The sequence below is a fragment of the Gymnodraco acuticeps genome, unplaced genomic scaffold (genome assembly GCF_902827175.1).
Source record: "Gymnodraco acuticeps unplaced genomic scaffold, fGymAcu1.1, whole genome shotgun sequence".
NCBI lineage: Eukaryota > Metazoa > Chordata > Actinopteri > Perciformes > Bathydraconidae > Gymnodraco > Gymnodraco acuticeps.
The window spans coordinates 789,167-810,333 of NW_022990368.1; the positions used below are offsets into that span (position 1 = coordinate 789,167).

General features: G+C 42.4%; 1 protein-coding gene across 3 annotated transcripts in view; it reads left to right on the plus strand.

Moving 5' to 3' along the window:
• cenpf (centromere protein F) overlaps nucleotides 1-21,167 on the plus strand; it is a 28,750-nt gene that overhangs the window by 629 nt on the left and 6,954 nt on the right. The window contains exons 2-32 of one of the 3 annotated variants that reach the window (XM_034224304.1): nucleotides 728-899; nucleotides 1,084-1,209; nucleotides 1,438-1,508; nucleotides 1,658-1,797; nucleotides 1,930-2,021; nucleotides 2,099-2,369; nucleotides 2,542-2,744; nucleotides 2,903-3,028; nucleotides 3,126-3,254; nucleotides 3,712-3,834; nucleotides 4,481-4,616; nucleotides 4,701-4,830; nucleotides 5,757-6,036; nucleotides 7,047-7,253; nucleotides 7,550-7,758; nucleotides 8,956-9,085; nucleotides 9,537-9,815; nucleotides 10,470-11,048; nucleotides 11,145-11,318; nucleotides 12,164-12,799; nucleotides 12,842-13,203; nucleotides 13,508-13,722; nucleotides 13,805-13,946; nucleotides 16,144-16,270; nucleotides 16,461-16,572; nucleotides 17,702-17,937; nucleotides 18,030-18,138; nucleotides 18,394-18,599; nucleotides 18,696-18,914; nucleotides 19,588-19,731; nucleotides 19,885-20,074. In XM_034224304.1, the coding sequence (XP_034080195.1) occupies nucleotides 738-899; nucleotides 1,084-1,209; nucleotides 1,438-1,508; nucleotides 1,658-1,797; nucleotides 1,930-2,021; nucleotides 2,099-2,369; nucleotides 2,542-2,744; nucleotides 2,903-3,028; nucleotides 3,126-3,254; nucleotides 3,712-3,834; nucleotides 4,481-4,616; nucleotides 4,701-4,830; nucleotides 5,757-6,036; nucleotides 7,047-7,253; nucleotides 7,550-7,758; nucleotides 8,956-9,085; nucleotides 9,537-9,815; nucleotides 10,470-11,048; nucleotides 11,145-11,318; nucleotides 12,164-12,799; nucleotides 12,842-13,203; nucleotides 13,508-13,722; nucleotides 13,805-13,946; nucleotides 16,144-16,270; nucleotides 16,461-16,572; nucleotides 17,702-17,937; nucleotides 18,030-18,138; nucleotides 18,394-18,599; nucleotides 18,696-18,914; nucleotides 19,588-19,731; nucleotides 19,885-20,074 (6,265 nt within the window). In that variant the 5' untranslated portion in view covers nucleotides 728-737. Of the gene's footprint in view, nucleotides 1-727; nucleotides 900-1,083; nucleotides 1,210-1,437; nucleotides 1,509-1,657; nucleotides 1,798-1,929; nucleotides 2,022-2,098; nucleotides 2,370-2,541; nucleotides 2,745-2,902; nucleotides 3,029-3,125; nucleotides 3,255-3,711; nucleotides 3,835-4,480; nucleotides 4,617-4,700; nucleotides 4,831-5,756; nucleotides 6,037-7,046; nucleotides 7,254-7,549; nucleotides 7,759-8,955; nucleotides 9,086-9,536; nucleotides 9,816-10,469; nucleotides 11,049-11,144; nucleotides 11,319-12,163; nucleotides 13,204-13,507; nucleotides 13,723-13,804; nucleotides 13,947-16,143; nucleotides 16,271-16,460; nucleotides 16,573-17,701; nucleotides 17,938-18,029; nucleotides 18,139-18,393; nucleotides 18,600-18,695; nucleotides 18,915-19,587; nucleotides 19,732-19,884; nucleotides 20,075-21,167 lie in introns of all 3 variants that reach the window. The other 2 variants (XM_034224302.1, XM_034224303.1) reach the window with 2 other exon arrangements.

The following is a 21,167-nucleotide window of genomic DNA, read 5'->3' on the forward strand; positions in this document are numbered from 1 at the left end:
TATGAGATGTAGTGCATCAACGCAAGCCTGGCAAGCAATTGTTATTGTCGTTTTTGGTAACCATTAATTACCTCGTGACAGTGGCAGAGCATAACTAAGTACATATGACATATTTGTTGTTTACATGAGTATTTCCATTTAATGCTACGTTACACTTCTACTCAACTACATTTTAGAGGCAAATATTGTACTTTTTACTCCGCTGTATTTATTTTAACACTCATACTTACTAGTTACTTTATACACATAAAATACATGATATGGTAATGGTATGAAAACCATTACTGTACTACTAATCTGCGCTGGTCCACTCCACACTGACAAACTACAACACTAGAATAGAATACAAAACAAGATAATAAAATAACCATAATAATAACATGTTGTGAAAAGTTCCATTCTGATATGAGTACTTTTATTTCCAATACTTTAGGTACATTTAGCTGATAATGTTTCTGTATTTGTGTTTGATTTGTGTTTAATACATTTTGATGCTGTACTTTTACTTAAGTGAAATGTTGAACTGCCTAACGCTTAATTACGTTATGTTTAACACAAGTTGTATTTTGCACACAAGACCTGATTTACATTTGAACTATCCCTGTCCATTTTTGTGTCAGCTCATACCTAATATCTGTTACTTATGGGTCATATTGGAGTCATTAATGAGTTGCAGATTAGTAGTATTGCCTTTCCCCTTCAAATAAATCCATGTCTGTTAATTCAGGATTTAAACCATGAGCTGGGCCGTAGAGGAGTGGAAGGATGGACTTCCAGGGAAAGCCCTGCAGAAGATCCAGGAGATGGAATCCCAGCTGGACAAACTGAAGAAGGACAGGAACCAGAAGCAGTTTCAGCTGGACTCCTTAGAGGCTACCCTGCAAAAGCAGAAACAAAAGGTCAGTGTTTAAGAGGAATGCATTGTAATAAATAGATTCATTGAATAGGTGTAGATCACTTAAACTTTTGAAACCCCTTGCATAAATTACTGGTGCATTGTCCTAATGAGAGTGGATACCCAATATTCCAACATGTGCTAAAAGAAAGATTGTTGATCACTTATACTTGTTTGTCTTTCTCCAGGCGGACGGTGAACGTTCTGAGACCTCTGCTTTGAAAAGAGAGAACCAGTCTTTGCTAGAGTCTTGTGACTCTCTGGAGAAAGCTCGTCAAAAGGTCGTCCATGACCTCGGAGTCAAAGAGCAGCAGGTCAGTTACTGATGTGAGACAGAACGGAAATATCAGCTGCGGTTTATTACTATTTAATTTAAAGTTAGAATTTAGTTTAATTATATTGGACACGGTTATAAGATCACTAATACTTAACAGCCAGTAGTCATATATTTCAGATGTATTTAAAGCAAACCAACTAGATTTTTTTTTTAATCAACTGTATTGAAAGAAAACAAAAACTAATAATTGTTTTCCCGAACCTAGGTGAGCTACCTTGACGGTCAGCTGAACTCTTGCAGGAAGACCATAGAGCGACTGGAGCATGAGCTTAAGAAGTGAGTGACGATAAATTAACAAAGTTGCTGCTGCTGTTCCATCGTAAAGTACTGATTAATTCATGCTTAACATAATTAGATGTATCCTATTTGATCCTGACTTCTGAATGACTGATTACTCTTCCTTTGTTGTCTTTCCATCTGCTCAGGTACAAGAATGAACTGGACCGTTCGCAGCCTGCTGGCTCTTCCTCCTTGTCGTCCTCCTCCTCTTCTGATATTCAGCACTACACGACTCCACAGAAGAGTTACCCTACCCCAGTTTCTGGAGCAGCCTACAGGCAGCAGGGTATTTTGTTTTGTTATCATATAAGTTGTATAGTTTCCTCTCAGACTGGTTTTAATATAATTGTTAAATATATTGCTTCTTCTCATATATTTTTTTAAAGACATGTATCTTACTGACTCTTGTGTTCCATAGATAACAGACTAGATGTGCTTCAGGAGAAATACAGCCAGGAGGTGGAAGAAAGAAAAAGGCTGGAGACTGAACTCAAAGTCATGCAGGTCAAAGTGAGTACATTTATTATATTTATTGTGTGGATTTATTTGTTGTGGTCTCTTATGTTTAATTATCTCTTCTCTTCTAGATGTTGAACCAGTCCTCAGTCAGTGTTAGCCACAAGGACATAGCTGCTCGCCAAGCTGGATCTTCGATATTCCCATGGCAACAGGATCAGGCCCACAGCCGCCAGTCCCAGGATGCAATGGAAACGCCTCTGAAGAGGCGGGGAGCCTCCCTGTGGGACGCCCTGGAGGAAACTCCCATTAAAAGCAGCCAGCGGATGAGCTCTACCAGAGCGGTGCAGAGTCCCTGTGGATCCTCCCAACAGATGGAGCAGCTGAAGACACTCAACCAAGGTAGACTGTTTACACTTGATTGGGAAATAATATATTTTATAGTGTTGGTGGTATACTTTCATTTTGCACATGTACAACCTCTGAAAGATGTATTTTCAGAGGTTAAACTTTTGAGTTAAATATCCCTATTATGTCCTGCAACAACATTTCCATTATACCTTCTCATCCTCAGAGTTGCGTGGCCGTGTGTCAGAGCTGGAGAGGAACCTGTCCACTCAGGAGAAGGATATTCATAACCAGGCCTCCAAGCTGCAGGAACTTCAAACCCAACTGACCCAGGCCCGCAAAGAGCTGACTGAGCGGGACAGAGACGTGGCCAAGAACAGCCACGAGCTGAGTCAGGCCACAGACAGACACCAGCAGGTTGTGACCAAGGTAGGATCTTATGATTGGTGCATGGTAACTCTATTAATATGGGATATATTGTTTTTGTTTAATATCTGCTAGATACCCTTGTTCAATATAGGCAAGCCTGGTAAAATCAGAAGAAAACATTTGAATGACTGATAACAATTTTGCCTTTTATTCCTTAGTGTTCATCAATTGAACAGAAGCTGAAACAAGTCTCAGAGGAGATGAGCTGTCAGAGGCACAACGCTGAGAGCTGCAAACGAGCCCTGGAGCAGAAACTCAAGGACCAAGAGAGAGACAGTCAAAAGGTGCAACAGCCTAGAGCCATAATACCATCAAACCTTTCCCAAATATTATTTTCTTTTCTTAAACTTAATAAAACAACTTCTTGTCTGTTCTGTGTAGGAGCTAGCTCAGCTGCAGAATTCTCACCAGGCTTTGGACCAGCAGCTGAACCAGACCAGAACCAAGCTAACACAAGAGATCCAACAGTCTAAAAAAGAACACAATGTACTGCAGGCTGACATGGAGAAGGTAACTTTGTAACATCTCTGTTTTGCTTTCCCTTCCTCCTCTCTTAATCGTTCTTTCTTCAGAGCTATCACTGAATCCTTTGAGGATGGCACATAATCCTGTATTTATTTATTCGCCTAATATTACTGGCTACACAAATTATACTATTAATGCCGGCATACATGGACCCAACTTTAATAATTTGGATGATGGCTGTGAGAATATGGAATTTACCTTGAGGTCTGTTGCACCACCTCCCTCTTGTATTTTCTGTATGTAGGCATGCCAACTGTAGGCAACGCAGAAACTTTTGTTTAGCAGATAACATTTTCTCCAATATAAGCATGTAGTTTCCAGCTGTTTGCATCAGCTGCTGTCAATGGTTTGAGAGCATTTGTATGAGATGGATGTGTCAGACTTTCTACTCTTGTGTGTACTTCTTCCTTCTCATTTTAACTCTTCTTACCATCTTTTCCAGGCATCCTTTCAAAAGAGTCAGATAGAGAGGGAGGTAGAGGAGCACAAGCAGAAACTGCTGAGGTCAGAGCAGAGCCTCCAGGTCAGTCAGACCAAAGAGCAGGACCTCCGCAAGAAGATGGAGGTGGGTTGCTTTTCATAGAATATCCACTTCATATAATTCTACACTGACAACCACCTTGCAAATATGCTGGTCTAACTTTATTTATTCAGTCTGAACAGCCATTTCTGGCCAACTAAAAATAACATGATATGTTATCCTTATTTGTTGCCAAAAGGTTTTGGTGTACAGTATTAATCTCAACACTATGACCAGGTGTCTTTTTGCAACATTTTTGTTCTCACGGTCTCCATGTCTTCCCTTAAAGGTGGAAGAAACCGGCTCGAGATACACTTTTTGTTATATTCCATGGAATGCTCTTAACTTCCCGATAGCAATTAATATCTTAAGTGCTTTGACAAAAAATCCATTAAAAAATGTCATCAGTGGAAGCCGTGGTACTGTAAAAAGCACGACCAATCATCTGAGCCGGCCCGGCTAAAATAACTGGATGGCCTACCTGCCTGTCAGCCTTCCATCTGTGCACAAACTTATCTCGTGCCCTCATTGGTCATGTGCGCGTTCGTGTGTGTTGGAGGTGGGGCTCTGTAAGGAAGTGGCAGATTTTTTCCGGTTGTGCATTTTCAAATTCTAGCGCACTCGAGCTGGTTTCTCAAATGACCTACCCCACCTTTAACTCATGTTCTCTTCACATTTCCCTTGCCTCCAGGAGCTGCAGAGAGAAAAGAACAGTGTGACTGTTCAGCTGGATCAGAGCAGCAGGCGTCTTAGTCAGCTGGAGGAGGAGAAGAAGGGTACAGATCAGAGCTTTAAACGCACCCAGGGCTTACTAGATGACCTCAAAGGTAAGTTAGTTATAGAAACGTTAGTAGCAGAATTTATTACCGAGAATAATCTCATGTTTAACTCGTTGTCTTTTTGTTCTCAAGCTAAATCTGAAGGGCAGGCGGATGAGCTGAAGAGACTTCAGACTAAACTGGAGCAGCAGACTCAGAATTCAGCCCGAGATCTGGAACATTTGAAAAAGACACTTTCTGATGCAGAGACCAAAAATGACAGGTAAGCATAGTAGGGCTGCTCGATTATGGCAAAAATCATAATCTCGATTATTTTGGTCAATAATTGATGTCACGATTTATAAAAACGATTATCCATTTATTGGAAAAAAATGTGAACAGTATGTTTTTAACAGTTGATTACCCTGAACTTTAAGTATAATTCAACTGAAAAACCAATTTAAAAAAAAGTCTTTTTATTTCGATTATGTTGTTTTCATAATCGTTGCAAGCCAAAATCGTAATTGCAATTAAAATACGATTAATTGAGCAGCCCTAAAGCATAGTTGAACTGTTGGAAAGAACGAAATTCAGTCACATATTGTTCACCAGGGCGTCCGCGGGGTCTTAAAAAGTATTAAAAGTTGATCAATCAATTTAGTGAAAATGAAGGCTATTAAAAAGTATTAAACAGCATTTTCCAAGGTATTACATTTTGTAGCTTGTTTTCAATAAGTATATAAATTGTCCAAAGAGGTTGTATTCTACAGTGTGCCTGAATGTAATCATTGCGTAGGTGTGTAGTGTGATTCTGTGTAGTTTATTTATGGCATCCCGTTGGGTTTGACGTCATCTGAACAGGACATCGCACGCTCACTGCTTGATAGCGCGCAAAGGTCCGTTTACGCCGGTTGTTAAATCAACATCGTTATGGGGAAATGCAAGTTTGCGTCCAAATGGTTGGAAGATAAGGAGGAAGGACAATCTATACTGTATATAGTCAATGTGAGGTAAAGTGTGTCGCCAATGTAACCGGTTAAAACTCGAAGTGGCGATGAGGTCTTCAAATGTATGGAAAGGGTCTTAAAAGGTATTGCATCTGACTTCAGGATTCCTGCATATACCCTGTTAACGAATAGAAAACATACGTTACTATGATATTTAACATGCTCAACAATCATCTTGAATGTATTTATCAACGACACGTAGATCTCAGAGTGAACTGCAGAAACAGAAGCAAGAGACGGAGAGGCTGACCAACAAGTTGACAGTTTTGGAGAAGGAGAGCCAAGAGCTGCAATCCAACCTCAGTGCGAGTCAGAAGGAGAGCAAGGAACTGAAACAAGAACATCAAGTTCTGCTGGAGTGGAAGAAAGAAAAGGAGACCGTGGTTAATGAAACCGAGGCTGTGCAGAAAGTCCTCACTGACAAGATTGAAAACTTGGAGAAGAGCATCAACTCGCTAAATGAGGCCAATGAGGCAGTTAAGGTACAGGTCTATAGTTTTCCAATTAATTAACTTAAAATATGGGTTAGGAAAGATAAACTACACAGTTTAACCCTTAGATGCACGAGTGACTGGACCCTACACTCTTCCATAAGTGGGTCAAAAAGGACCTGTATTAGAATAATGTGTTATGCCATTTTGGTAAAGAAAAATCACTTATATAATATTTAGTATTATATTTTGGTTTTATACACTAGAAATATTTTATATTTAATTTTTCACTATTTAGAATTTCTGAATTTTTTTTTTTTTACATTTTGAAAAAAAACGTTTTGAACATATTGATGCAAAGATTTCCGCTATTCTGAGACCCTCACAGTATTCCAGTCCCTTTTCAAAACTCATCTCTTCTCCTCTTGTCTACTCATAGCCCCCCCCCCCATCAATCCATGCCGGTTGATCAAGTTTGATAGTCCTATACCCCTCACCCTAACCTTCTCTTATATTGTAAAGCGATTTTGAGTCCTTGAAAAGCCCTATAAAAATATAATGTATTATTATTATACTGACAGGTATCAGATCCTACTGTGTAAAATAATCTTCCTGAGAGGTGTGACTTGTGATCTAGTCTGTGTGTCCCACAGTGAATGTATTCCTGACAGCAACAGGTGATAAGAATCAAAGGTTCCCATAGGATCCCATAGAAAATGCATGTACTTATGGAAGCTTGGGGTAGAAATACAAAAACTACAATTTCTTAAAATGTAAATAAAAATTTTGAATGGCATGATATCCAAAACATGTTTTTTGAGGAATAGCTGGAATATAAAATGATAAAAAAAATGATTAATTTCAAAGATACTTCAAGACAACCACCTCACCGGGTCAAAAAAGACCCACTTATGCATCTAAGCGTTAGTCATTGATAAGAACCTGTTTTTTATTCTGTCGTCTAGTGCATCATAAGACGTGTTGATGTGTATTTATTTGCCATTAATTAACCCTGGCTTTTGAGAATTTGTGGGCTGATGCATTTCTTCTCGCTATTGTAGAAGCAGCTCACGTGTGTCGAGGGAGACAAGGCCCGTCTGTCTGCTCACATCGATTCCCTGAAGGGAGAACTTCTGAACAAGAGCACAGAGTTGGAGGAGAGGGAGCATCAGTACAACCAGCTTCAGTCTAAATTATCAGAGGTTGGACAGAAGCACATCAAAGACCTGGAGAATGTGGCTGTGCAAGTGGCCCAGCTTGAAGCACAGGTGATTTATTATATTGCTGTTTTTTATTTATTGTTTTTGTTCAATTGATAGTTCATTTTACACGTTGAATGTGTTAATTGGAAAACAAGATATCCCTCCTTTCCATTATGTAATGGGTTCATAAACATTCTCCCTGCATTTTGAAGCTTTTTAAAAAAAGATTCTCATAATTTTAACGGCTCAGGATACCAAATAACACCATTTTAAAGCTGGCTGTCCCTAAAGCAATAGAATAAACAGCCATCGATTACATGTATTCCTTGTTTGTCCTCGAGCTAACTCTATTATCGGCACAGGTCAAAGCTCTGGAGTTGCGGTTGCAAAGGGAAACAAGTCGAGCAGAGCAGGCGGAGAAGACGATCACAGAGCTGCAGGGGGAGCACCAGTCCGCCTGCGACCTCGCTCACTCCAAAGATCAGCTGGTGGAGTTAGGCCAAGCTGAGATCAGCCGGCTGAGAGACAGCCTCGCTCACACCTCTGCACAGCAAGAGGAGCAAGCTGCCAGGTGGGAGTTCAGTTTGTGGTTCAATTACTAATATTGAATCAACTCTTTCTAACAGCCCTTTAATGAATCTAACTTTGACAAACTTCACAAATTAAGTTTTGCTGAGACGGCATCACTGTGTAACACATGATTAAGAGGACATTTGATTTTGCCACTATAAAATACTTATGTGTATCCTATAGGGATGGGTATCTTTTATGCATTCTGCTTATCGGTCCGGTCTTTTAACGGTACTCTTATCGGTTGTTTTGGGAGAGAAAAAAGGAGGTAAACTAACTAAACAAATTGTGAACAAAATAACTTTTTATTTAAATTAAATAAATAATATTTCACATCAAAAGAAACAACAATGTTTTAACAAATCGTATTAAATAATCTGATGACAGAACTGTAAACAGAACAGCTGAAACACAAAATAAATAACTCAGTTACCTCTAATCATTAACCCATGTTTGTATAATCTAGTTAACTCCGTGTGTTGCTGCTAGCATACATAACACCTGACGTGGAAACGTTACTCGTGGATGGGGCTACAGAGCTGCTAGAAAGACAGTCGAACCCGGTGCATTTCTCCGTCTGAATGTGGTGCACTTTCGCTAAATGTTTTGACAAATTGCTCGTGTTACCGCCCTTACATGCTGAACTCTTATTGCACTTTTGGTAACGAGCATTGTCCACATCGAGGCGGGTAAAGTTTAACCACACCTCGGAGCGCTTAGTTCTCTCCGCCATCTCCGCCGTGTGTGTGTGTGTGTGTGTGTTGCTGCATGTAGCAGTTGCGTGTGTGTAAACTGCCCCGCCCCCTCGCGCACAGACGGGGGAGAGAGATCTCTCGTCTGGATGGAAAGATCAAAAATACAAAAAATAATCATAGACTCTTTTTGCGTATTAGAAACGGAGTTGTCGACACTAAAACTGCAATATAATGTTTGTGTAGCATAACACATATGACATAGCTATGTTTTAGATGTATCCAGTACCGATAAAAAGAACGATAACGTCGGAGCTTAACGGCACCATGGTCTTTAATAATTCCGCCCCGGGGACCCTTTAATACCGGGGCTCGGTACCCATCCCTAGTATCCGATGATACAAGTATGACATGGTACTGTAACCCCATTGGTTCCTTAGGTAAATAATAATTATGTTTTGCTTCTAACATGCATATTCTTTTTCTTGGTGTCTAATCTCCACCAGGTTGGCCGAGGAGAAGGCGGCCCTGCTGAAGCAGTGTGAGGAGAGTGTTTCAGAGAAGGTTGAAGAGACCGAGACGCTCAAGCTGCAGCTGGAAGAAGTTCAGCAAGCGCTGCTGCTCACCCACAAACAGGTCTGTTTAATAATAGTTTCTGTGACAGTCCAATTAATTAAACAGATTACCCATTATTTAGTTAACACATTGTCATTTCTTTTGGATGAGTACATTATGTATGAATATCTTTGCTATCGTACATTTTATTTGTGGCTGTGGCGCATTGGGACTAGTGCGTTGGTGTTGGGATCAGGGGAGCACAGGTTCAAACCCCACTGCAGTCAGCATGTCGTTGTGTCCCTGGGCAAGACACTTCATCCCAAATTGCTCCTGTGGGGATTGCCCACAGTATTGAGTATGTAAGTCGCTTTGGATAAAAGCGTCCAACATGTAATTTGTATACGTATTATTATATCTTGCAATAGAAGAAGAGTATGTTGTGTGTCTCTGATTTCTGACGGATCACATTTGGTCGGTAAGTTCTATATTTTTGGGGGTATTTTTCCTTACTTTTGTCCTTGTGTTTCAGATCAGTTCCACGCATCATTTGCTAAAGGTCCAGGAGCAACTGGGAGCTGAGCTTCAGAAACAAATCAAGACGTTGTCTGACAAAGAAGAGGAACACAAGAAGATGCATGAGAAGAAATCAGAAGAGCTCAAAGAGTTAGAGGGGGAGCTGAAGGGTCTGCAGAGCCACGCAGAAGCGACGGAGAAGCAGCTCGGAGAGGCGGACGCTCACATTTTGTCTCTGGAGAAACAAACGGCTGAGCTGAAAAATATAGCTCAAGAGATGAAGAAGGAGGCCGAGGTAAAATAGTCCCCAAAAAATGTATTATGGTTTGTCCATGCTTCATATGTTTTCATACTGTGTATACCAGGGCTATTCAATTGGCGGCCCGCGGGGATATTTACTGGCCCTTTGAGTATAATGTTAAAAAGTAATCATCAAATTTGATTTATTAAGATTTTTGGGCCAGAGTGCCTTTATTCCAGAGAGGGTGTTAAATTGAGAGATAGAGGGGAAGACATTGCCTGAAAACTTCGGCGGGCTCGGGTTTCGAACCCACCTACTAGCTACTGTAGTGACAACTGTCATTTATTGCATCTCTGCGTGAATGATTAGATAATTTCACCTAAATCAAATTAAATGATGTTGATGGTTAAATTAGCTTCACATGTAGGCCTACTGAGTTCTGAACTTGCCATTTAGATCTCTAAAGGCCTTGGGGCTATGTTGTTTGATTTAATTAAACACAATATATGCACTCCACTATGCTGTTGTAGTATTTACTGTATCTGAAGCTCTTAATATGATTGCTCATATTTCAAGCCATCTTTTCCCCGGCCCCTTGCTTTGGATCATTTTCATCAACCGGCCCCATTCCAAACTAATTGAATAGCCCTGGTGTATACCATGACCTGTGTTTCTCACAAGTAATGATTCATTCTGTTTCTTATGAAGAACCTCCAGCAGTCTCACACTGAGAAGATCAACTGCCTTTTGGAGCAGATATCTTCCTTACAAGAGGAGCTGACTGCGAGCAAAGACGAAGCAGAGAAGCTCCCAGCCTTGGAGAAAGAACTGGAAGTGTTCAACCAGTCCCATGCTGATCTTAAGAAGCACCTAGAAGCTCTTGAGAAGATTCACTCCTCTACTATTGAAATCAAATCCAACTTGGAGAACACCATGAACGAGAAAAACAATCTAATCTGTAATTTGGAGAAGGAGCTTGGAGAGAAGGCGAGCAAAGAGTCGGCAAATCACGCTGTGGAGGTTGAAAATATGATCAACAAAGAGAAGATCCTCAAAGAGAAGCTTGAGGCTGCGAGGAAATTATTTAATTCTTCAAAGACAGAATCAAGTACTCGACGGGGAGAGATCAAGACCATGAAGACGACTCTGTCTGCTGCTTCACACGGCTTAGAAGAGAGAGACAACGAGATAAAGAGTCTGAAGGAGAAGCTCAATAACGCTGAGGCAGAGCAGGCTAAAACATCAGATCTCTTGAAGGAGAAGATGGTTGCCATGCACAAAATCAAGGTTGGTTACTGATGTACTCTGGTGTGTCACTTTTGCCTTGTTGGTGTTGTAACGAATCAGAAAATTCAAAAACGTTTTGTAATTGTTCACATTAAGGTTCAGCTGCAGATGCTTCAAATGGACCTGGAGGACAACGAGACAGTCGTGAACACTTGTGAAAGTCAGGTGAAGGAACTGAAGGGAACCATAGAGTCGCTGGAGGCTCAGCTGACTCACAACAACACCCATATGACTGACATGGAGGCAAGACTGGAGGACAGCCAAGCCCAGGTAGAGTCACAGTTACACTCAAATCTGTCCAAATCATTTTGTGCCACAGATTGTAGACTTACTGTGGAGATAACCTTTCATCATTTGGAGCTCAAGAGGCGCTTTCACACCAGTACTTTTCCCGTTTAGTTCCAATAGTTCCTGGGATTTTGCGTTCACACCAAAAAGAGAACTTAGTTCATGAGAACTTTTACCCCCTTTTTAGTCCCTGCTAGAGAGCAGGGACTTTCCTGGGGAGAAAAAAGTTCAGATTTCTGATTGGCTGGGCGAATTGCAAACCACGCCCCGTAAAACTCAGAAAAGTTTTGTGGAGCCGCCATTGTATTTGCTGGCATTAGCATTATTAGCATTAGCCCCACGCACCAACGGAGAGAGAATAACTTATGGCAACACAAAAGAAAACATGGGAGCGGTGGCCTGATGAGGAGGTGTTGGCGTTCTGGCGATTTACTCAGAAGGTACTGGGAGTCCCAGCAGCTTCTACTGAAGCCAGTCCCCAACCCCGGGGACTTCCGGCCGGGGACTTCGGGTGGCAGTATACGCCGTGAAGTTGTTTGCGGCCTGCCAGTAAACCCAAAGCAGAAGAAGTGACGTCAGCGGCTTCATTTGCGTAATCTCCCTCAGGGACTTATTCCGGTGTGAACGCGATCGGCTCTTTAGTTCCATGGGGGTAGTACTAAGAGCTGGGAACTAAGTACGGCAAAGTACTTGGTGTGAAAGCGGCATTGTCTCATCAATGAATTGTCTAAACTTCAGGCAGCAAACTGGCATCATCTTTGCCAGCTCCTGTTGCTCTGTAGGCAAGCAAACATACCTAATTAGATTCAATCTACAATTATTTTCAGGTCTCTGTCCTGGAAACCCGTTTAGAAGATGTCCAATCCCAGAACTCGTTGCTGGAGACGCAGTTTGTCACAGCGAGGGACGAGCTGATGGAGAGGAGCTATGAAATTACTCGTCTCGAAGAGGACGTCGCCAATCAGAAACAGCTGGAGGAGAGCGTTGCTACTTTTGAGTCTAGGCTCTGTCAGGCCACAGAGGAAAATGTCAAGTTAGAGACAACTCTCAGGCAGGTCATTGAAGACAAAGATAATAGTCTTAACCAGTTACAACAAGAGAGAAACTTCCTTGAAGCTTCTTTGAAACAGGTAACAGATGATAAAGAGAAAGTAGAAACTGAAATGATTCGAGTAAATGCAGAGAAGAAACAGCTGGAGGTCAGTTTGGATGAGCTTTCTGAGAAGAACAAACAACTGCAGAACAACATTCAGCAGTTAACTGAGGAAAATCAGAAGGTCGATGAACTCACCGCTCAGAAACAAGTCGCTGAATCAACTCTGAGACAGGTCAACGAGGAGAAGGCCCACCTCGATGTTACCCTCACTCTAATTACTGAGGAGAAAGTCCAACTCGAGGCTAAACTAAACGAGCTAGCCTCTGAAAAGCTTCAGCTAGAAGATAATTATAATCAGCTGACCGAGGAGAAAATCAAACTACAGTCTAGTGTGGATCAAGTCACCGAGGAGAAAATCAAACTACAGTCTAGTGTGGATCAAGTCACTGAGGAGAAAATCAAACTACAGTCTAGTGTGGATCAAGTCACCGAGGAGAAAATCAAACTACAGTCTAGTGTGGATCAAGTCACCGAGGAGAAAATCAAACTACAGTCTAGTGTGGATCAAGTCACTGAGGAGAAAATCAAACTACAGTCTAGTGTGGATCAAGTCACCGAGGAGAAAATCAAACTACAGTCTAGTGTGGATCAAGTCACCGAGGAGAAGCTGCTGCTACAAGACAGCATAGAGCGGTGGGGAGACGAGGTGGCTTCACTTAAAGAGCAGCTGGAGAGGATGGAGAAGAGGACCGAGGAGGAGAACAGAGAGAGGTACAGTTTGATATACAAGTAACATTTTTATGTATGTATGTGTGTATATATACATTTTTTTTTTTTTAAAAGCACAAATAATGCAATGAAAACAGATATTTCTTCTACCACAAGTTACTAGTCATTTTTCGGGGGTAAACAAACCGTTATTGACATGTCTGTGGGTTTATTTTATGAGCTCAAGTATTGCAGCTCAATGTCTTTTGAACCCTCATATTCTGTACATTAAATCAAGTTTAGAACTTTTTGTTTTTACATGAATGTGTGTTCACTTCCACCATTTTATAAATCCCATGTATCACAGGAACCGACAGTTTGAGGCGGAGCAGGCCGAGCTGCATCAGAAGTTGGCGAGTTTACAGACGGAGCTGACTGAGTTGAAGCTGCAGTACGACTCCCTGCTGGAGCAGGTGGGCCAGCAGCACAACCTCATACAGCAGCTCTCTGGACCACAAGGTACCCAGAACCCAGGAGAACAAATCATCCACATGGAGAACCAGGAGACATTGGATATTGTTGGTGAGTGTGAACCAAAACTGCTTTTAATTCAGATAAACATATTTACATTTATATTTAATAATCGTGTTTTCCCCCCCATCAGAAGCAGCAGGACAGATTGATGTAGAGCCGACACTTGATACGAGCACCAGTCTTGAGTCCCTTCCAGTAAATGAACAGCTGAGCCCTGAGGTGTCTGAACTGGATGAACTGGAACTTTCCCACCATTCTGACAAGGACTTCAGGTACAATGCGTTTTATAAAACCCCCAATACATTATTATTAGGGATGGGTACCGGGCCCCGGGGCTGAATTATTAAAGACCGTGGTACCGTTAAGCTCCGACGTTATCGGTCTTTTTATCGGTAACATTTTTTCATATGTATTATGCTACACAAACATTATATTGCAGTTTTAGTGTCGCCAACTCCGTTTCTAATATGCAAAAAGACAAAGAAATGCGTCTATTTTTTTTTTTATTTAATCGTTTATTTGAAGAGGGACAATGCATTAGGGATGGGAACGATTATTCAGGTATTCGAATAATTATTCGAATATGAGTTATGAATATATTTTTTGGGGAGTGATGCCTAAGTTGATTACATATTATCAAATTGAATAATTCAATGTGTATATATATATATATATATATATATATATATATATATATATATATATATATACGACAGTGCCATAGCTAAATGTGTTAGTTGACGTCTAAAGGTGTGTTTTGCTCCGCTCACCGGTCTCTCACAGCGGGCAGAGCTGCAGGTGCTGATCTCTCGCGTCCGGTTATACTTACTCGTGTTTATGTCCAAATCCATCAGATCTAGCTAGTTCTAGCCAATGATATGGCTGCTGCCCCTCCCTACACGCAGATCACGCAGACTCGAACCCAAATTTGGCGCAAATGCGCTCCGCAGCCGTTGTGAGGTTCTGGCGCTAACAGTTCATGAGCGTACTCCCCCGCCCCCTGTCAACACTCGCGACACATGAGTGGCCAGCCTAAACAACAATAAGCGCTGCTTGGCAACCGTGTGTGGTGGCAAAGTACATAGACATTTTGACTGGAGAGATTTAGTTTTGCCGGTATTCAACATATTTTACCAGTCATAGTCCGGTAATTATTTACACTCTAAGAAGAGTCCTACACAACAGACATGGCGTCAAAAAGGAGTAATGTGTGGAAATATTTCGACCAGGTTAGTGAGTGTGGTGTAGAGGTCAAACTATGCCAAATTAAACTTATATACACATGCTATACCTTGCTATACCAGCAACCTCCATTCCAGCTGAGAGGGTATTTTTACCCAATTTTTTTTTTATAGGATATGTACATTTCGGTTAACCGTTTTTTGGGGGGTCCAATATTCGAATATACATTTGCTTTCAAATTCCCATCCCTACAATGCATATTGATGAACATTTAAAACAAATAATGCTTTAAACGTAAACATGCTGGATTTTAGCTTTGAGCTAATTTCCATTCGTAGTCCCTCACATACAACATTTAAGAACCTGACATTTATATACATAGCAAAAATAAATACATGATATGCTGAAAGAGCATGAGCAGTATACACAAGCATTTAACACATGGCAGTACAATGTAGCAGCTACGACATATAAAGTGCAGGAGAAGATAAAAGTGCTACATAAAGTGCCAGAGGAGATACCCCGGTATTAAAGTGCATTTAGTGGTGATTGCACGTTCGTTTGTTTCTCAACCATTCTTTTAGTTGACCTTTTTAAAACTGTTCAAAGTGGGACAATCCCGTAACTCAGTTGGGAGGCTATTCCACAATGAGCTGCTCTTAATTATGATTATTTTTAGTATTTTCGATCTTTCCAATCCAGCCGAGATCTCTCTCTCTCCCGCCTGCTTGCGAGGGGGCGGGGCAGTTTACACACACGCAGCTGCTACATGCAGCAACACACACACATGGCGGAGAGAACTAAGCGCTCCGAGGTGTGGTTCAAATGTACCCGTCTCGATGTGGACAATGCTCGTTACCAAAAGTGCAATAAGAGTTTAGCATGTGAGGGCGGTAACACGAGCAATTTGTCGAAACATTTATCAAAAGTGCACCACATCCAGATGGAGAAATGCACCGTTTTCGACTGTCTTTCTAGTAGCTCTGTAGCCCCCTCCACGAGTAACGTGTCCACGTCAGGTATTATGTATGCTAGCAGCAACACACGGAGTTAACTCAATTATACAAACATGGGTTAATGATTAGAGGAAACTGAGTTACTCTTTTGTTAAAGTTTCAGCTATTCTGTTTACAATTCTGTCATCACATTATTTAATACGATTTGTTAAAACGTTGTTTCTTTTGATGTGAAATATTATGTATTTAATTTAAATAATTAAATACATAATTATTATCCTGTTGTTTTTTTTATAATGTGATCAATAAATCTAATCTTTTAACCTGGCAGTGAGACAGAGCTGGTGTTCAAGGAGGACATCAGTGAGCAAGAGATGATCCAGGAACAGCTGGAGGAGGAGAGGGAGGCACGTGTGGCAGATGTTGAGGAAGCGAGCTGTAACGAGGAGAAGCATCAGGTAGACAATTAATACAAAGTCTGTCAGTTTTTCAGTAACGATCCTGTAATGGGTATATGTTCAGGGGTACTTCATTTATTGATTTATCATACATGTACTCGGGTACTTGATAGTTGTGACTGATATGTCTTTACTACCTATTGACTGAATTGATTATGTCATTGTTCGAATTTCATCTTGTTTCTTGAAGCTTCCTGAAGACAGCAGTAGTCCCAAAGTTGTCCCTGAAAGCACACCTGAAATCTGTGAGATGTCTCTATCACCATCATCCATTGGGGAGAGCAGACACTTGGAGTCCATTGGTGAGTAATTGAATGGTGCTCTTGACTCTTATCAATTACAGATTTTGTTCTTACGATATTAACTTTGTTTTACACTAGGGATAGTACTAATCTCAAAGTTCTCTGCAAAATACTTACATTGTTCAATTCTGCTACTTAGTATTAACCTGTTCAACCCCCAGCCCCCGCCCGCGTTTTATTTTTCACGAAACTGTGTCTCAGGGCTTCTTAACATTTAAAAACCTATTAATTAGTACATTATTACATATCGGATCTGCACAAACAAGACATCAGATTAAAGCTGAGATTCTACAGGTATTAGTATCATCACTGAGCGATCAGAACTCGACAGGGGAAGCAAAAACAGACATTACAACACGGAGCTTTACAGGCATTCTGGCTACGCATCACTCATTCACCAATGGGTAATGTTTAGATGGATTGTAGGAACTTCCCCTTGATTCTATTGGTTCTAACGGTTAAAAAGAGATGTCAATCATCAAAATCGAACGAGGGGGGCCGGAGATATGGCAAATCCATCCAAATGACCCCAGAAGTGTTTTTTTTTTTCTAAATCTCTCTAAAAAGGTCAAATGTCACTTGTTTTGCATCAATCTTGATACAGGGTACTTATTATATGTTGTACTTTGGATTCCTAAAGCTTTTAGTCTACCATCCCATAATTCAAGGGTGGTTTTCACTAGAAGTAATGGGGTTTATTTGGACAGAAACTATAATTTACATTTTTTTACTATGTTCAATCTGAATTTACTCTAAAATAAAAACATTCTATATTGATTCTGACTTTTCTACATCCAACTCACAGGTTTATCATTGCTTTGAGAAAAAAGATTATTAATTTACCCATTTTTAGAATTGAAGTTATAGTCATTTGTTCTGGGAATGTCATTTTCGAGCCTGAGACCTGAAAAACAGGCTCAGGGCTTAACAGGTTAAAGTGATAATTAAAAAAAGAAAAAAAGTTTAGAACTTAAAAATGAAGCTACTTGCTATTGCTAAGGCAAGAAGAGTCACAACCTTGGTTAGACTCCCAGGGTCACAGACTTAATGATGATTTAGATACAATCTGATTCGCACTACATTCGTACAACTTTAAGTCTGTACAATTTTGTTTAAATGTCTTTTAAAGAGTCATCCCAGGTCCAAGCTGACACAGCTATGATTACAAAACAAGAACTCCAGACCCTGCGCTCAGACTTTGATTCACTGAGTTCGGACCTGGCACTGAGAATGGAGTTGACCTCCGAACTGGAAGTCCAAGTTCAAAACTTAGAGACGAAACTTCAAGCAACAGAGGAGCAGGCACAGGGTGCAGCGCATAAGCTGAGCATCGCTGTGGAGGAAAAGAAAGTCGCTGCTGACCAGGTATGAGCAAAGAAATTGTAGAATGAATGCCACTTAAATAACAAATGACAAGTTTACACTTCAAAGATAATAATACCATGTTCTAATTGTAGTTGTTCCAGCTGTCAGAAGAGAGGGAGACCTTAACTCAGCAGCTGCAAACGGCTAAATTCCAGCTGACTGATGTGATGGAAATGATGGAAGGACTAGAGATGGCCAAAGGTAAATATCTCTCTGCATGTGAGGGATTAACTTCATCATACTAGATTATTTCCGGATCTTAAACATCAGTCCTCAACAAGGTGCTAAATGTTAAATACATCTCGTTGTGAGTGCCTGCAATTAAAGAGCAACCGTAGTTTGTGTTCATATGTTTAGGAGCAGCTTACACTTCCCTGCACAGAAAGGGAATGTGCAGGCTTTAAGGTCTGTTCTTTGCGTGTTGGTATTGATTAGACACTTTCCTCGGTTCTGTAGGTGGTTGGGACGAGAAATTCCTTCAGCAGGAGAGTGAGCTGAGGAGGGTTCGCTCTGAGAAAGCTAACCTGGAGCAGCACATCCTGGGCATGGAGTCTGAGCTGGAGACCTTGCAGGGGCAGAGGAGCAAACTGGGGACTGAGATGGAGACGCAGAGGAGGACATGTTCAGGCATGGAGCAGCAGATAGAAACTCTCAGGACAGAGGTGAGCACTCGTCAAGAGCTAAAACAACATTGTGTTTTTTAAGCCTACTGATCCATTAGTGTTGCATTACTATTCTCAATCCTTCATTTTCTCCAGACAACCCAGCTCAGGTCTGAACTTGTGTCCTGCACCGAGGAGCGAGACGACCTGAACCAGTCCATGGGCCAATGGAGAGACAAAGTTCACAACCTGGAGAACACAAACTGTGACACCAGAAACCTAATCTCCATCCTGGAGGATGACGTCAGAGCAGGGAGGAAGGAGTATGAAGCCCTTCAAAGCAGCATGGAGAAACTGAAGACTGAGAGGCAGCAGGTATTTACATGTAACATTAAAGTGACATTGTGTCACTTAAAATATGTGGTGCAGGTCGAAAGAAACATTTATTTAGAAGTGGCTTACATTGGTGCAGGGTGTCCGTGGGGTATTAAAAAGTATTAAACAGCATTTTCCAAGGTATTACATTTTGTAGCTTGTTTTCAATAAGTATATAAATTGTCCAAAGAGGTTGAATTCTACGGTTTGCCTGAATGTAATCATTGCGTAGGTGTGTGGTGTGATTCTGTGTAGTTTATTTATGGCATCCCGTTGGGTTTGACGTAATCTGAACAGGACATTGCACGCTCACTGCTTGATAGCGCGCGAAGGTCCGTTCACGCCGGTTGTTAAACAACATCGTTATGGGGAAATGCAAGTCTGCGTCCAAATGGTTGGAAGATAAGGAGGAAGGACAATCAATACTGTATATAGTAAAGTGTGTCGCCAATGTAACCGGTTAAAACTCAAAGTGGCGATGAGGTCTTAAAATGTATGGAAAGGATCTTAAAAGGTATTACATTTGACTTCAGGATTCCTGCATATACCCTGCTGGTAGCATTAAGTGAAGTCCACAAGTCTGTCATCTTGTTAGGTTGGCTTCATCAGGCCAGAGGCACAAACTCCAGATGGGTATCTTGACCTTGTGTTTGTTTTCTTCTCATATTTGAAGCTGCTGGATCAGGTTAAGGCACTGGAGCAGGCAATATCCCATCAAAGTGGAGAAAGAGATGAGCTGATCGGGAAGCTGGACCAAATCCAAGAAGATCACACATCAGCCGATAACAACACGGAGTCCATGTTCGGCAAGATACAGGTGAGGGGCTGTTACTTGTTGTGTTTAAGTTTCCTCATTATCAAAAAGCTTGCTATTTTATGTTTTATGTTTTCAAAGCATTATCAATTAGATTTAAGTTTAGATTACATACACCAAAATACCCCCTAATTGTTACTCCTCTTTCTCCTAAAGGCGTTACAGGGAGAAGTGTGCCGCCTCTCACAGTCTCTGGAGTCTTCTCTTCTGGAAAAGGGAGAGATTGCCTCTCGTCTGAACTCAACACAAGAGGAGGTCCAGCAGATGAGGACTGGGATTGAAAAGCTCCAGGTTCGCATCGAGTCAGACGAGAGGAAGAAAAAGAAGATGGGAGAGATGCTCAAAGGTGACTCTTAACATCTTTGAAATGACAAAACCTATTGAGTTGTGTGATGTGGGGTGAGGTGGTGTCTGTGTGAGGTGGTGTCTGTGTGAGGTGGTGTCTGTGTGAGGTGGTGTCTGTGCGGGGTGGTGTCTGTGCGAGGTGGTGTCTGTGCGGGGTGGCGTCTGTGCGGGGTGGCGTCTGTGCGGGGTGGCGTCTGTGCGGGGTGGGGTGAGGTGGTGTCTGTGTGGGGTGGTGTCTGTGCGGGGTGGGGTGAGGTGGTGTCTGTGTGGGGTGGTGTCTGTGCGAGGTGGGGTGAGGTGGTGTCTGTGTGGGGTGGTGTCTGTGCGGGGTGGGGTGAGGTGGTGTCTGTGTGGGGTGGTGTCTGTGCGAGGTGGTGTCTGTGCGGGGTGGTGTCTGTGCGGGGTGGCGTCTGTGCGGGGTGGCGTCTGGGGTCTGTGCGGGGTGGGGTGAGGTGGTGTCTGTGTGGGGTGGTGTCTGTGCGAGGTGGGGTGAGGTGGTGTCTGTGCGGGGTGGCGTCTGTGCGGGGTGGCGTCTGTGCGGGGTGGCGTCTGTGCGGGGTGGGGTGAGGTGGTGTCTGTGTGGGGTGGTGTCTGTGCGAGGTGGGGTGAGGTGGTGTCTGTGCGGGGTGGCGTCTGTGCGGGGTGGGGTGAGGTGGTGTCTGTGTGGGGTGGTGTCTGTGCGGGGTGGGGTGAGGTGGTGTCTGTGTGGGGTGGTGTCTGTGCGAGGTGGTGTCTGTGCGGGGTGGCGTCTGTGCGGGGTGGGGTGAGTGTGGGGTGGGGTGAGGTGGTGTCTGTGTGGGGTGGTGTCTGTGCGGGGTGGTGTCTGTGCGGGGTGGCGTCTGTGCGGGGTGGGGTGAGTGTGGGGTGGGGTGAGGTGGTGTCTGTGTGGGGTGGTGTCTGTGTGGGGTGGCGTCTGTGCGGGGTGGCGTCTGTGCGGGGTGGGGTGAGGTGGTGTCTGTGAGAGGTGGTGTCTGTGAGAGGTGGTGTCTGTGAGAGGTGGTGTCTGTGAGAGGTGGTGTCTGTGTGGGGTGGTGTCTGTGAGAGGTGGTGTCTGTGTGGGGTGGGGTGAGGTGGTGTCTGTGTGGGGTGGTGTC